Source organism: Cavia porcellus, unplaced genomic scaffold (genome assembly GCF_034190915.1).
Source record: "Cavia porcellus strain 051 isolate PalLab524CR breed Dunkin Hartley unplaced genomic scaffold, mCavPor4.1 scaffold_15, whole genome shotgun sequence".
NCBI lineage: Eukaryota > Metazoa > Chordata > Mammalia > Rodentia > Caviidae > Cavia > Cavia porcellus.
In genome coordinates, this window is record NW_026947498.1 from 66018070 (window position 1) to 66033913 (window position 15844).

A 15844-nucleotide genomic window follows, 5' to 3' on the forward strand; every position below is an offset into this window, starting at 1 on the left:
TGGCCACAAACTCCAAAAAACTTCTTGGCAGGCTTGAGGTTACTGGAAGGCCTGCAAATGCTCAACAGTTTCCAACGGCACAATCTAGCACCTGAGTTCTTTCATTCAGCCACCTGGAAGTTCACAGCCACTCAGTGTTAAGCACATATAGTACCAGAAGTTTTAAATCTCTGCTATTATTCCTTCACATTCAAACAAAAGTCTTGGTTTAACTTTATATTTTTTCATATTAAAACTTAAATGTTCCTAAACATACCAATAACAATTTGATGACCTGGAAATTTCTTCTCTGACACTACTATATACACCATAGAACTATAACAAACTGCTTGCAACTCAAGTATGTATTAAGTGAATATTGAAAGTTCAATGCTCCACATTGCTGGAAATACAAAGGGGGTAAAATATGCAGCCACAACTTTAGGATCACCTAAGAAAAACAAGCTAAAATATAAGGCAGAATATAACAAGGGCCATAGAGAATGCTGAAGAAGTTATATCCAAGTGAATTTCATGTCTTGGGGTAGGCACGCATAACTAAGTAGTTGGGGTAGCCATTTGAGATTCTGAAAGCTAAGCAGATCTTTGAAACATGAAAGGAAAAGAATATATGACAAAACGGCACATGAACCAGCAAAATTTCATTATGGCTAGAACAATCACAGCAATGACATCTAAAAAATCTCAAGCATACCAGTAAAAATCTCAACACATCTTTTAACAATTGTAAATATAAATATGAGGAGGATCATTAGCCTCTATATCAGGCCCTTTCCTGAAGAACATTAAAAAAAAAAAAATGAACGTTCTTTAAAAGATACAAAATTTCAAAATAAACTGAAAACACAGCTAAATACAAAAAAGCAATGACACAAACTGATGTATTTTTAATACAGACACCTACATGCCCTTTTTCCATTATTTAGAAATAAGAAAAATGTATTAGGTTGAAAAGAATTCCTGAATATAAAATCTGCCCCATCTTTTGCAGCTAACTGAGCACTTGAAATGTGGCCACCCAAAGCAGTGTGTTAGGTGTGAAATGCGAAGTTAAAGACTTAGTACTAAAAACATGAATAGAAAATAATTTTATACCGATTAAATGCACAAATAATATTTTGGACATACCATATTTATATTAAATTTTATTTCCTTGTGCCTTTTTACTTTTTGAATGGTTCACAGAAAATTTTAAACTGTATATGTCACTCACATTCATGGCTTACATAATTCTAAACAGCTGCAGGCTAAACAATTTCTTAATTTTTAATCTTTCAGATTTCTATACTTGTTTCATGTTGCTGCTTTATGTTAACATGGCAATCGGTTAATCATAATACAGGTGACCTCCAAATATCTCTCAGTATCTACATATTGATAAGGTGAAGACACCTGCCAAAAATATGTTACTTTCCTAACCAACCTTTGGAGCAAACATAATGAATTAACAACTTTTCCAGACACAAACCACAGTACTTTGGATACTGATGGCTAACGTCACAAGATTATATTTAGATAAGAACTACTCAATGATAACAAAGATATGTGATCCGGGAAATAAGATATAATCACCCCCTGAAGAGCAATGGAAAGAAATCACACAGTAACAGCTGTTCAATGAGCCTTAGAAAACTACGTCAGATACTAGTACTAGGATGAGGACTTTAAGAAAAAGGACACTCCAGGAAAAGAAGGTGGGGGAGATATCAGAAGCATTCCAGGACTTTAATAAAATGTTATATTTGTAGAGGGATAATTGAGATTATGTCACTGTAAGCAACACAACAAAAAGAAAATATCAATACTAAAAGTCCAAGCAATTAAAAAGAAATGGAATGTGATTTTGTAGTTTCATAATTCTTCAAATGTTTAACATGACAAAGCAATTCCATTCCTAGGTACATACCCAGAATATATGAAAGTCTACGACAAAACTTAGTCATTAATGTTCATAGCAGCAGTTTTTCATACTAGCCAAAAAGTAGAAACAATTCAAATACCCATCAAATGATAAAGGGACAGACAGACTGTGGTATTTCTATACAATGAAACGGTATTCAGCAATAAAAAGGAATGAGGTACTAAGAAATGCTACAACATGGGATAACCTTGAAGACACTATGCTAAGAAGTCAACATAAAAAATGTTTGTGTAAATTCATTTATATGTATTGTTTAGAATAGGAACCCACAGAGATTACTGCTTGTCTATAGCTGGGGAAAGGAGATGATATGGAATAACTACTACAAGATAGAAAGTTTATTTTTATACTTATTTATTTGGGGCTTTGTTTGTTTTGAGACACTCAGTCTGAGGCTGACCTTGAACTATGCAGCCCAGCTTGATCTCCAACTCACAGTGATCCTCCTGCCTCGCCTCCTAAGTGCTATGATTACAGGCTACAAAGTTTCTTTTTACAATATTAAAAATATACTGTAGTTAGATTGTCATGATATACAACTGCGAGTACACTGAAAATGTATATTTCAAACAGTTCTATTTTATATCAAGTAAAATTGTCTCAGTGAAGCTGTTTTGAAAAGAAAATACATCACTGTAATTTGTTCCTACTAAGAATGTTTAGCCTCTAGATGCTAAGAATAATTTAAGTAATTATGTAACTAAAAATAGCAGCATAATTATTTTAGCCTAACAGCTAAAAGGGGATAGAGATGGCAATAATATCTACCACAATGAAAAGTCAAAAAATAACATTTAATATTAATTTTAAAAAATAAATTAAAAGTGGCAAAAAATACTAGAGGAACAAGCAGTCATAAAGTTGCATTTGAAAAGCAGGATCAGAAAGATGGATGTTTACTTTTCATTATAATCTTTTCTGTACAATTTGATTTCATTAAACCATGTAAATATACTACTTCCTAAAAAAATAGTTTTAATGACTAAGGAATGCTAGTGTAGGAGCAGAATGAAACCATGCGCTCTTAAAGAGGTAAAAGGCACAGGCTTTATTGACAGTGACGTACTCTGCGCCTCTGATCTCTCAAGAGAACAGGTTTTCTTATCTAAGATCTGAGACAAACAGAAAGTTAAAGAAAAAAATATATTATCCTTTGCCTTTTTCTGTATTATGAAAAAAACAACTATTTCCAGAAAGAAAATATATATCAACTTCGCACTATAATTCCTTAAACATTTACAGAGTGGAATACATTTTAAATGTGTTCATTATTTAAGACTACTATTAACATTTATCTCGAATTGCTGAAAGGATAGCTCTCACCTTACACTTACTCTCCATCCACTCACAGAAAAATAAAGGTTAAGTAATATACTAAATTGAAAACAAAAGCAATTTTCTAGAGTGATTTATTAAATGTTGTTTTAATTCTAACATTTTTCTACTAAAACCAGTGCTAAGTTAGGATCTCATGTACAAAACACAAGTCCATCAAAGAGATTACTAACCTATAAAAAGATTCAAAATACCTATGGAAAGATACTTAAGAAATTACACTGGTGGCTATCTCTAGGAAAGCAAACTGCTAGTTTCAAGATCAGAAATGGGAAAACTTCACTGAACCTTTTAAAGTTTGAACCATGTTTTACATTGCTTCAAAGCAAAATATGTAAATAAATTAGGCATGTAAATTGTCTAGGACATAGTACTCAATAGTATCGTGGTTATTACCATATGTTAGGTTGTGATACCTTCCCTTGCTGTTACTATGTACATATAATTTATCTATCATTATTGAAACTCTATCAACTTAAACTTTCCTCTTTTCTTCATTTTAAATAGCATGTGGAGCATGAAAGTTCTGAAATGTCAAGTGGCAAGCAAATTTACCAGCTGGTAATACTGTCAGTCTGATGCCAGGTCTCACTCCAGCACCGCCAATTAGTTAAATGCTTCCTCCACAAAGTCCAGCCCAGCTCAATAATCTCAACAGGTCATGAAGAAAGTGGTTAATTTAAAGATCTAACTGATTTTACAGAGTAAAGAGATATAACAGTAGATAACTAAAGGCTTAGTAATACACTAAGTTGAAAACAAAAGCAATTTTCTAGAGTGATTTATTAAATGTTGTTTTACTTGAAACCCTCAACTTTTTTAGTTAAGCCAATTAAGCCCCTGAGAATTTCTCAGACCCATTAAAGAACAGTACTATGTTAGCATAAACCCTATCAAATTCATTGTTAAAAGTTAGCCGTAAGTTTTCCTTGAAATTTTTAAGGAATTGAAGATTTTTTTCTAATATAGCTATAAATGAATAAATACTATATTTGCTAATAAGTATGCCTAGAGCTAATTTCAAGACAGTACTAATCTTAAAAATCTTGCAGGTCCCTGATAAATTGTCATTGAAAGAGTTATCACTGAATGAGTACCATTAAAAGAAAAAGCACTGCCTCTGGAATACAGGTGTTAACAGCAATCCATTCTCTATAAAATATACAAAACAAGAGCAAGGGCTCTGGATTAAAGTCTGTTTAAATCCTAGCCAAGAAACAGGGTCTGGCTAAGAAATTTCAACAAGCTGTTAAATCTCTGAATCTCATTTACCTCATCTATTAGTGGAAATAACAATAATAGCTAGTTTACAGTTTAAAACAAGAAAACTGCATGTAAAAAGTTGGCAGAGCACTTAGTAAATACTCAACAGCCACATCACATGTTAATCACATTATTCTTGGCCACTTTCTATCAAACAAATCTATTTATTTTCACCTTGTTAAACAAGATTTGTGCCATGATGCAACAATTAATGGGAATGAAAAACAGTATTAGTGCTATTTCTCTGAAACAATATTTCTAATAGTTTTGCCTACTACCTACTACTTTTCTGGCTTTAGAACATGCCCATTCGATCCTAGGCCTATAAATTCATTTACCAAATTATCTAAAATATGTTTCTAGAAACAAATTCTTTTTTAGAAGTGTTTGCTTACTACCATAATATACTGATTCAAAAGGATAAAATCCAGACAATGTTAGTAAGAAAATAAAATAAGGACTCAAGTTTATACCTCTGTTAGTCATGGTACCCTGGAAACAAAAGGAAAAAATATTCAAAACTGCTAAAAAAAACTATTAAACACAAAATGTAAGATTCAATGACTTAAAAAATTGGTAAGTTTCCTATCGTTTCTCTCCAAAATACAAGCAATAGTGAGGAGACTGCATACTAAGGACACAACTCTACAAAGCTGTGTATCTGTATTTTACACCCAGACCAAGTACCTCACAGACATAAGCATATCAACTGGAATAATTTACTGAATGCCCATTATGTCCTGAGTAGTTATTTTTTAAATCAAAAGCTCACTAATAAATATTAGAACTAAGTATCTATTATTTTCTAAGTTTAAGGGTTGGAGCCATGTAGAGAACCCCTCCTACACACATACACACATTTATTCATAGTAACCAGCACATCCCTACATCATCTTCAACAAATTTCAAAGACAGTTTGTATAATTAAGGAAAATGTGTACAACCAAAGATATGGACAAAGACTGCAACTGCTACTTTAAAAACCATGAACCATGAAAATGTTTTTATTCTTGAATGCTTGCAGAATCCCCCTTCCACCTCCAACACCCTAAATACCCCACAAGTCAGCTACAACATGATGCTAAATTATTTGTTCCATCAAGTTCATATACTTGTAGTGGGTATGTTCTTAATAAAATGATCTCCAGGTAATCAGGTTAGTATCTACACTCACTATAATAACCATGTGCTTTTGCCCTCCATTGCAGGGTAAAGATCAGAAAAGGCACAAGTCTGAATCTAGCCCAACCCCATCCCTCTCTCACAATCTCCTCAATCCTATTTAAACGTATAGAGCTATAGCACAGTCAGCATACATATGCTGCACAAAGTTCACACAAAAATATAGCTTTGCCCTTCTTAGAATCTGCTACTGATACTTTGAAAACTTTCAGCTTTCCCAGCCTTGCTGTTTACCAGAAACAGTATGTCACACCTGCAACTCAAGAACAATGTAAGAGGCAGAGTTCAAGTACAGGCTGACCTGCAAGTGAAATGAGATGGTCACTTCATTTTCTACATGCAGATCCAATCAGTCACAAATTAATTTGTGAATCTTCGGGCTTCTTTGAAATTTCTTTCTAGTGCCTGAGTCTTACTGTCATTTCTTAGCGTTTCTTTCTGTGCCTCAGTCTGAACTCTTCACAATGAGCATGTAATTATTTCGCATTTTAAGTGTTAACAAATCTGGTTAGGTCTAATTGGGAAAGGAACAAAAATAAGGTTCTAGTTTTCAGTCTCACATTTATCTCATGTTAAGCTGCTACTTTCTAATAACCTAGTTTTTAGGTGTCACAGGAGGATTAAACTTCCTAGGGAACAGAGTGACTAAATTGCTACTTACCCTCAGGTTTAACCATCATACAACTCAATGTAACAGAATAATAATGTGCATGTCAATTATTCTCTTTGCTAGTAAAAATTTTGATAGGAAAAAGTTTATATGAAGAAACAACTTAATGATATTCATTGGCATATTTTCCTCTTTCCAAATCTTATATTTAAGCACTGAACTTAAGAAATTAAATTTTCTTCCACAGTATGCCAAAAGGATTTACTACTAAATTCAAATGGCCACAGGCAGTCCCTTACTAGCTCTACTGTGAGTTAAATAAACAGTAATTTGACTCTAAAGAAGGAAGAGCATAGGTATTAATGTTTTTAAGTAACACATAGGCCTGAATGTGAACAAAGAGAAAAGTTGATTTCATCATAGTAAGTAAAAAGAAATATTTATTCTGATTTTAACTTGTGCTAAATGCCTTAACAAATAAGGCAAAATTACTTGTTATAAAATCAACTTTTAGCTGAGTGTGGTGCACAGGTCTGTAATCTCAGCACTGTGGAGGCTAAAGCACAAAAATTATGAGTGTGAGTCAAGCCTTGGTAATTTAGTGACTTAGCAAAACTCTGCCTCAAATGGGCTGGGGATGTGGCTTAATGCAAGGACCCTGAGTTGAATACCAGAACCAAAACCGAACAAAAACATCATGGATCAAAGGTGTCAATTTAAAAACTAAAATCATAAAATTTTCCAGAAAAACACATAAGTGAAAAGCCTCAACATGTTGATCAATTACCTATGTAAAAACATAGGTAAGAAAAGAAAAATAAATAAAATCAACTTTTAATTTCTGCTCAAGCTTTTCGATCTCTTGATATTATCACTTATTTTAAATGCAAAGTTTAACCTAAGAATAATGATTATCTTAGAAAAACAAGTTTTAAGCAAGAGGCAGAGGTAGGAATGCTTCAAGTTCAAGTCCAGTCTAGGCAACTGAACAACTAGGTACTCTGTCACAAAATAAGAAGGGGGGGGGGGGGGGAGGAAAGAAAAAAATTTAAAAAGGATTAACTATGTAATTCAGTAAAAAAGGCCAAGAATAATCCCCAATATCACAAAAAACTAAAATGTTTAAGGCACAATTTAGTATTTTCATCAGTTTCAAATAAACTAGCATAAAAATATTTAATTAGGTTTTGAGTATGAGGTTTTTGAATTTACACTAGGAAGGTTTTTTTTAGAATTTTAATCAAAAACATTTAAATGAAAACTTTTAGTTTACTGCTCTGAAATATAAATCTTTCATTTTTAAGTGTAGAAAAATGAGAAATGGTGCAATTAATGGACTGGAATATTAAAGACCACTGCCAGCAGCCAACTGCTAGCTGCTAAATTTCAAGAGAACTCACAGTAGATGAAATTTTTAAAAACTGAACATGCCTACCCTCTTATTGAGCACTTTCTCAATTTTCCTATTACAATTAACAATGTAACTCAGTGGTCAAGTCTTCCAGACCAATAACCTCACGGATTATTTTTAACTCCTGACTCCTTCACAAATGTTTCCCTTCAATCCAATCCAAAGTCCTTCCAGTGTTTCACTCACACAGTACCTCAATTCTGTTTTTTCACCCCATTTTCACATTTCATTTTATTCTCTCATGATTAACAACAAATACCCTGCTATTTCCCTAAAAAGCCTCTAATGTCTCTCTATTCAAATTCATCAATTCAGCTGTCCAAATCATCTTCAAATATCTGGTTCAGCAATTTACAGTAAATCCACATCTCTCTTGAACCTCAACCAAACTTACAAGACCCCTTTGCTCTCTTTTCAAGTAACCTTCCCATATTCCTCAATTTCATTTCTTCTTATTTTCTTGTTAAGGTCCCTTTAATTCAGATTTCAATTCTCCTGCTGTGTCTCACAAAATTCACCACCTAAGTGTTCTGTACACTGTTTTCCACCTAAAGTCCTTCATGCTTCTCTCCTTTAACACCCACTTCAAAACACACCTTCTCTGCAGAAATCTTACTTCTCCAATCCTTCTTTCTCATCTATTTATTCTCTGTGCCTCTGAACAAAGGATACAATTTGTATTTTATAATTATACAATCACCATGCTAATGTTTCCTATTTTTTCTCATAACCGCCTTTATTATTAAATAGGATTTTGTCATCAAGAACTATAATTTCTTATGTAGCTTTGTCTTGAACAAGGGTCCCTTAGAACACTAATACCTTAACAAATGGTAAAGGGCTCCTGTTTTTCTAAGTTAATTAGGGTCAAGTTTGCCAAAACCACAGTTTGCATTCAATAACTTTTAAATGTTAAACTTAACTATACTGTAATATAAAATTAAACCTTTTAACCTCCACATTTAAAGAGTCACTGTATCCCTGGGTCACCATCTGTCAAAAACTAAGGAGTCCTTTTCTAAGAAAATACTGGAAACAAAATGAAAGGTCCCAAAATTTAGCATTATAATCTATCTACAGAAATCTTTCAAAAGCATCTAATAAATGAATTGCCTAAAATTGATTTTGAGTGGTCTTTAAACTATTATTGCCAAGATGTAAAGTATACAAACACTCCAGTACAAGAGGCTCTTAAGTAGCTATTATAAGATCTGCTACACCATAGCTGAAAATCGCCCCCAGAATTTAAACAAATCTTTTCAAACGACCCCATGGAGTGCTTAGAAAGTGTGATCCTTCCTTGAAACATGAAAGTCAGTTTCTCTCTTCACACAGCCTACATTCTGCATTAGTTGGTCACTGAGGGGAAAAACTAACTTTTAAAATAATCTCCCTTTTAGTTATTACCTGGGGCTATCCTGTTTCAGGCAAGTTCTAAAAGCCTGAATGAATTGAAATCTTGAGCTCAATTAAAAGTAACAATTTTACATTGCTTAAGGACATAATCAATTTCACATAACAAGGTACATATTTGAGTTTTTTAAAAAAAACTTTTTAAATCTCAATTCTCCGGTTCTCAGTTTTTGTAGACAAAATAGTTTAACTTGCCCTTATTACACCCCTTTTTGTGGAAAATAAGGAAACAGAATTTTTTTATCAAATTCGAAAAGTATGTTTAAACAAACTGGCATTAAATACCACATAAACATCTCCACAAATAGATGCATTAAAACATTATATACTTAGTATACCAAACACTTCAAGAACACAGACTTTTCAGGACAAATTCAGGGCAAGAGTACAGCATAGATAGACACAACCTTTAACACTGCTAAACACTGCCCAACACGATCCTTACAGCCAGGATCACGGGCTTTGGCAACAACTAATTTGGAAAGGCCTAAACCCATACTGTTACAACTATACCCATACTCAGCTAAATCGATGGAAACTAATGCTACAGTATTTTAAAATGTCTTGAAAAAGAACCTCAGTACTGTACTCCAGAACACGTAACAAATAATGAAAGCAATGGTACCTCTAAACTAATCTACTATGACAATGAGTCAGTGACAATTAACATTTAACTTAGGATCTGACATTATGACAATACAAACCTTAGTCAAAACTGGTACTTCCAAGGTACCCTTTGATTAAACAAATTAATATGGTAGCAGATGAGTAATGTAATGTCAGAACAGGTTAGGAGATAACATAACAAATCACTTATTCAAGTGAAGACGATGCGTTCTGAGATACAACTGCTCCTGGATATTTATTGGTTCCCACCCGCCCCTACTAAAAGGATCAATGTTCTCTCCAAACGCGAATCCCAGGCACGTTCCTCTTCAGATCAAGAACAAATACTTTGTACAGTCACACAGCTTGCCCCTCACCAAGAAAAGTGAGGCTGGCACACAAAACTACGGTAACTCTTCAGACTCAAACTAACATATCGTCCCTTATATCAGAAGACATACACCCTACACATGTACGTGATGGTTTATAAATCAAGACTTGTCCTCTTTGCTCAAAAGGAGAGGTAAGCAATCACTTCCGTGGCCGTTCGAACGTGGAAACCATCGAGCTGACTACCAACAACAAGAAAAGTGTAACAAGTTAAGTTTCCAGTTGATTCATCCAAATTATATTCTCCCCAAGTCAAGGTTAACGAGACCCGGGAGGCTGCGTGCAAGAGGGAGCTGCCTCATCTTTGCTGAAGACAGGTTTTGTCCTTTCTCCATTACCTCTGATTGTTCTCTCAGAAGGTCTAAAATTAAAGACCCTGGTAGTGCAAGGTTTCTTATTTTAAGAGTGTGGTGGCGAAGGGGGATAAAATAAAATCGATACTCACTGCTAACTTTCATGCTGCCAAAAGCTGAAGGCTGCTGCACTGGCTTGCAGCTCTCCGCAAAGGAGGTGGTTCTCGGCCGCCCCGACATGATTGCTCTTCCCGAATCACCTTTTCCTTCCTCCTTTTCTTCCTTTTGTTTTATGTTGGGGCGTTAGGTTAATGATAAATGCAGCATTAAGTCTCTCACAAGAAAAAAGAAAAGGAAAAAAAAAAAAAAAAGACTTCGTTCTCTTGGCTTTTCACTCCTTTTCTATAGCTTTTTTTTCTTAAAGCCAGCGCTGTATTTCGCCTTCAAGATAGGTACGGATATTTAACACATAGATGATTTGGAACTAGGGAAAAATATAATTCTTCCACCTCCCTTTTCTGGGAAGGAAGAAAAGGGGTGGTAAGGGGGAACCTTAAAAATATATATTTATATATATATATATATATATATATATCACATGAAACGGCGACAGATAACTTGATTGAAAATAAGTACTTAGATTATTGTATTTTCCTCGGGGATTTTTTTCCGAGTCAATGAAGAAGGAAAGCGGCGGAAGGATCACGAGTCTCACGCTTGACGAGAAGGGGGATGGGAAGGAGGGAGGGAGGTGGCGGCTCGGAGATGCGACGGGAAACGCTGCGACTCCGGCAGCGACCGGATCCGGCGGGCAGGCGGACGGCAGGGCCCCTGCGACCGGGAGGGCGGCGGAGTCAGTCAGTCAGTCAGCGGCGGGCGGCGGCGGCGGCGGCGGCGGCGCCTCTGCTCATTGCGCCAGGAGCAGCTGCAGGCGGCGGCTGGATCCAGCGGCCATGGCGGCGGCGGCGGAGGCAGCTCCCTTCAGACTCCGGGCGGCGGCTCCTCGACTGCTTCACATACGCCGGGGACATGGGAACCCAGCAACCGCTTCCGTCCCTGGGGGCCCCCTCCCCCGTCCGCGGCACCGGCACGGCCGCCCTCCGCCCCTCGCCTGCGCTTGTGCCCGCTCAGGAAGTGTCCGCGCTTTGCCCCCGGCCCGGAGCCCTGTCAGCGGCTGCGAGGTCGGCTCCTCCTGGCTTCCTTCCTTCCTTCCTTTGTCACTCGGCCCGGGCGGCGACGGCGGCGGCACAAGCCCGCATTCGCCCGGGTCGGGGGCTGCTGTGTGAGGAGCGCCGTCTGCGCAGCCGCCTAGCGCTTCCCACTCCCCCTCCCCCTTCCTACTCGTCCCCCGTCTCCTTCCTCCCCCGCCCAGCCTTACACCGCCCAGCGCCCCACCGCCCGCGTAACAGGCATCTGGGAATCGCCGTCCGAGCCCGCGCCCCCCTTTTTCTGCAGGGAGGCCGAAATCCAAAGCGGAGCCAATCACCGAAGTCGTTTCTCTGCCGCTTCTCCCGGAAAAACCCGATCGGCCTGAAGAACCAATTAGAAAGTATCGCGGAGAAGCCACGCCCAAGGAGCGGAAAGTGCCGAAGGTCGCCCGGCCACAGAAAGGTGGATTTGCCCTATTCTGTGGATGGCTGGAAGAGAAATTCGACAATAGCAACCGTGGCCAATCAGAATTGTTGGCTCTCAGGAAAAAGCAAGAAGAGTTATGAAGGATGGTAAAACTAGAGTCGCGGGAGAAGCTGCGAGGTTTGGTCCCGCGGCAGCTTCATAATTGGTTGGAAAACTCCGCTGAGAGTATATCTCTCCCGGTGATTGGTGAGGGAAAGGGGACTGCCGAGGACATCTGGCCAGTCAGAATGTCTCCTACCTTGCAGAGGCGGGGAGAAAAAAAGCAAGGGAACTAGTCTATAAGGCACCGTCTCATTGGCCTGAAGCTTTGGAGTTGGAGAAGGGCAGAAGGCAAAAGGAGGGAAGCTGAAACCGGCGGCGGCAGCCAATCGGCACTCACTGCTGCGCAATCGCTAGACCTAGCTGCATTACGATTGGCCTCCGGCCACCGCCTTCGGTCCCAAGAGCCGGAGGAGCTTGGACCTGGGCCGTAGCGGCCGATCCGATGAACTAGTCTGCGACTGCTCTCAGACAACGCGGACACCGCAGATGTGACACGCGGGCCCCTCTGCACGACTGGTCCGAAACTGCTGCGGTCTGTGGGGCTGGGCTCGGGGCGCTCCCCACCCACAGGGAGCTCCCTCGCGGGGCGCATCTCGTTCTGCGCACCCCAGGATTACTGCTGCGCGGGATTGCCCTTATGGAGTATAGGGGCCTTCTTCCCCCCAAGGGCTGCTGGATGGACCCAGGAGCCGTGAGGCTGGGTACGAGCTGTCAGACGCAGAAATGTGAACAAAGCTTCCACAAGCTTAGAGACCTTGAGTGGCCGCACCCTGCTTAGTCCTGGGGCCCCTGATAGCGAGGTCCTCTGCGCCGTGTGTGCCACCAGGCCTGGCGTTTGGAAACGCCCATGAGAGATGAGCTAATACTAAATATGCGCGCGCTCCTTGGCGCCGCTGCCCAGCGCCAACCGGGCTCCGAAGGCAGGTGAGGGGAAATGTCGTCAGCCCGGATATCCCGAAGCTCTAAGGATAAGGGAGTCAGAACCTCCCGCAGTAGCTTTGAGTCCTTTGGAACAAGGCTGATGTGTGAAAGTGTTGAGTAGGTTTCCCACGTAGGCTAGTGTCCATTGTTCTGCTGGAGGACCGATTCCTTTGGTTCTGAGAATGGTGAGGCCTGGCTACCACCGACTAGAGAAGGTAGAATGGACACTTGCCATCCTGGTGGTAATCCACTGGTGCTTGTAATTTCCACCTGCAGAGTCATCTCTTTCTGTTAAGATGCTATCTTCAGAAAGCGTGTGTCCAACTACATGTCCTGTATCAGATTGCCTACCTATTCCTTTGAAAAACTGATGAAGGACCTGGAACTGAACAAAGTAAGCATTGATGGAAGAAGAAAGGTCCAGAGAGGGTGTGCAGACTCAGATGTCTGCAGGGGCCAGAAAAGGAAAGCAAATGAGACTGGTAAATGAGTGAGTTGGGACAATGGCCACTGATAAGGAATATAGACAGTATGCGTTCCACTAGGAAAAGGAGTACCTGCGGCCCTTGCAGAGTGTTTCCCTCAGGAATGTGGATCTGGTATTAGGAAATACTGTTTTCTCCTCCCAAGAGAAACCCTAAAGTGGGATTTTTGTGTGGAGGTCTCTAAATTTTAACATATTGACAACCAATATTCCAAAACGCTACAAACGTAAGTAAAAGGCATACCAGAATAGATGGGGCCAACATCCACTTGACTTGTAATCTCAAATCTGAGCATAGGTTTTACAGCCCAAGAGCAGTAGAAGCTCTTACTTTTTGCAATTAAAAGAACAGGAGATCACTGGATGCCATGGGAGGGGATAAAGAATATTAAAAGCAGATTCATTACTTGACAACTTTGTTATCTGAATAGTGCCCCTTCATGGTATTATGAAAGACCTCTGCTACTATGCCTAGAAAACTAAGGAAAAGCTTTAAATCCTTCCTGCTTCTTTTTAACTTTCCATTCCTACTGCCAGTTATGCCAGCAGGAAAATAACAGATCTTTAGGTTATATGAACTGGAAATGGCTATTCTTGTATGTAAGTAAAACCTGAAGGTTGTGATTAACTGCTGTTGCTGCTTTCAAGTATTTTGAAATTCTGTTTTTAAAAATGTTAAAGGCTAAATAAAAGGAGGGAATTTTAGGGGGAGAATCTCCCTGTCTAATAATAAGACAAAATAACTGGAAAGGGGATATATATATATATAATCTTTAGTTGTTTCCTAAACCTCACCTTCCCACCTGCTGCCAATCATGTATTAGCTATAATTCTAGTTAGTGGGTGTTTACAGTGTGTTAAATGTACAGCAGTCTCACAAAGAGAGTTGTTATCTCCTTTTTTAAGATGAGGAAAGTGATACAGAAACTTACCCAGGGTCCACAAAACTAAAATAGAAGTACCAAGATTCAGCTCCTGTGCTCTTAATCTCTGCTCCAGACTTCTCGGTTGCACAGTCTTCACCTCCCCTGGTGTAGTTTACGTTCTTTATCCGATATCTAACATTAACCTTGTACCTTGTGCTTTGTGTCCCTAGTTGTGCATATGGCCATAACAATAACAATTTGATGTCCTCTAGGAGTCATCAGACAGCCTTTTATGGAGATCAGTGATTTTAAATCAAAGTGACAGTAAACCAAAGGATAGAAAAGATAAATGTAGGAGGCCAGGTGGTATAGATCAGGGAAGTGGTATAGTGGGGAAAAAAAAGTTGGTGAGCATTCTCTGAGATAATAGATATAAATTAAAATGCACAAGGCTTCATATAAATTAAAATGCTTCATATCATTTGGTTCTCAACCCAGTAAAATAAGAGAGGCTATTTTTTTTTGGTTTGTTTTTACAAATGAGAAAATTACGGACCAGAGTGACTAAATGACATGTTCAAAATGACTGAGCTGCATTTTTTAATTGAAACTAGAAGAAAGTATGAGCAGGTCTAACAGTGCAGCAGCAAGCGTTGTGTCCAAAGGTCTCGTGAATTTGTCCCTTGCTTCAGGTGTTTGGATGGAACAGACTGGTGTCTCTCTCCCTTGAGTCTTCCATCCACCTTCTAGTTACCAAGTTTTGGGGCCATCTTCTCACCCATCCCAGGCCTCTAGAACCAGCCAATACCATTCTTTTGTAGGTAGGTCCTTACTGCTGACCAGCCCTGACTTCTCAGATTTATCAAAACTATTCTACCAGGACGGAGGCTGCTGTCAACCACCTAGTGAATCTGCACCCACAGGCCTCCTACACTTCTCTTTGGGCTATACCTTTGACCATGATGACGTGGCTGTGGAGAGTATGGACCGTTTCTTCCTCTAGCTGGCCAAGGAGGAACGCAAGGGTGCCAGGCATCCCCTAAAGATACAGCAGCCAAGCTGTCTCCCAAGATGTGGGAAAATCTTCTGAGGATGAGTGGAGCATGACCCTAGGGAAGGCCCTGAACCAAGCTCTTCTGGATCTTCAGGCCTTGGGCTCTACCAAGAAAGACTCCAGTGTCTATGATTTTCTGGAGAACCACTTTCTAGATGAGGTGAAGCTCATCCTGAGAAGACTTTTAAAGTATACAAAGTATCAACCATACCCAATCTCTTTTGGCATTAAAAAAGCTGCCTCCTAGGGGAGAAGGGGGCAAGTTTCTGAGTAGTAGTCTTCAGTATACTTTCTATTTTTTACTTGTCTTTTTTTTTTTTTTTTTTTTTTTTTTGTCTTTTTCATTTTTATTGGTACCAGGTATCGAGCTCATGACTGCCTGCTTGCAAGGCAGGCGCTTATGTCGCTGAGCTAAATC

The 15844-nt window shown here is 39.0% G+C and overlaps 1 protein-coding gene across 2 annotated transcripts in view; it reads right to left on the reverse strand.

Annotated features, from left to right (window-relative positions):
* Gsk3b (glycogen synthase kinase 3 beta) overlaps positions 1 to 11695 on the reverse strand; it is a 185246-nt gene extending 173551 nt beyond the window's left edge. For both annotated transcript variants that reach the window (XM_063225026.1, XM_063225024.1), the window contains exon 1: positions 10577 to 11695. In XM_063225026.1, coding sequence (XP_063081096.1) covers positions 10577 to 10664 — 88 coding nt within the window. In that variant the 5' untranslated portion in view covers positions 10665 to 11695. The remainder of the gene's footprint in view (positions 1 to 10576) is intronic.
* Positions 11696 to 15844: the final 4149 nt, after the last annotated feature.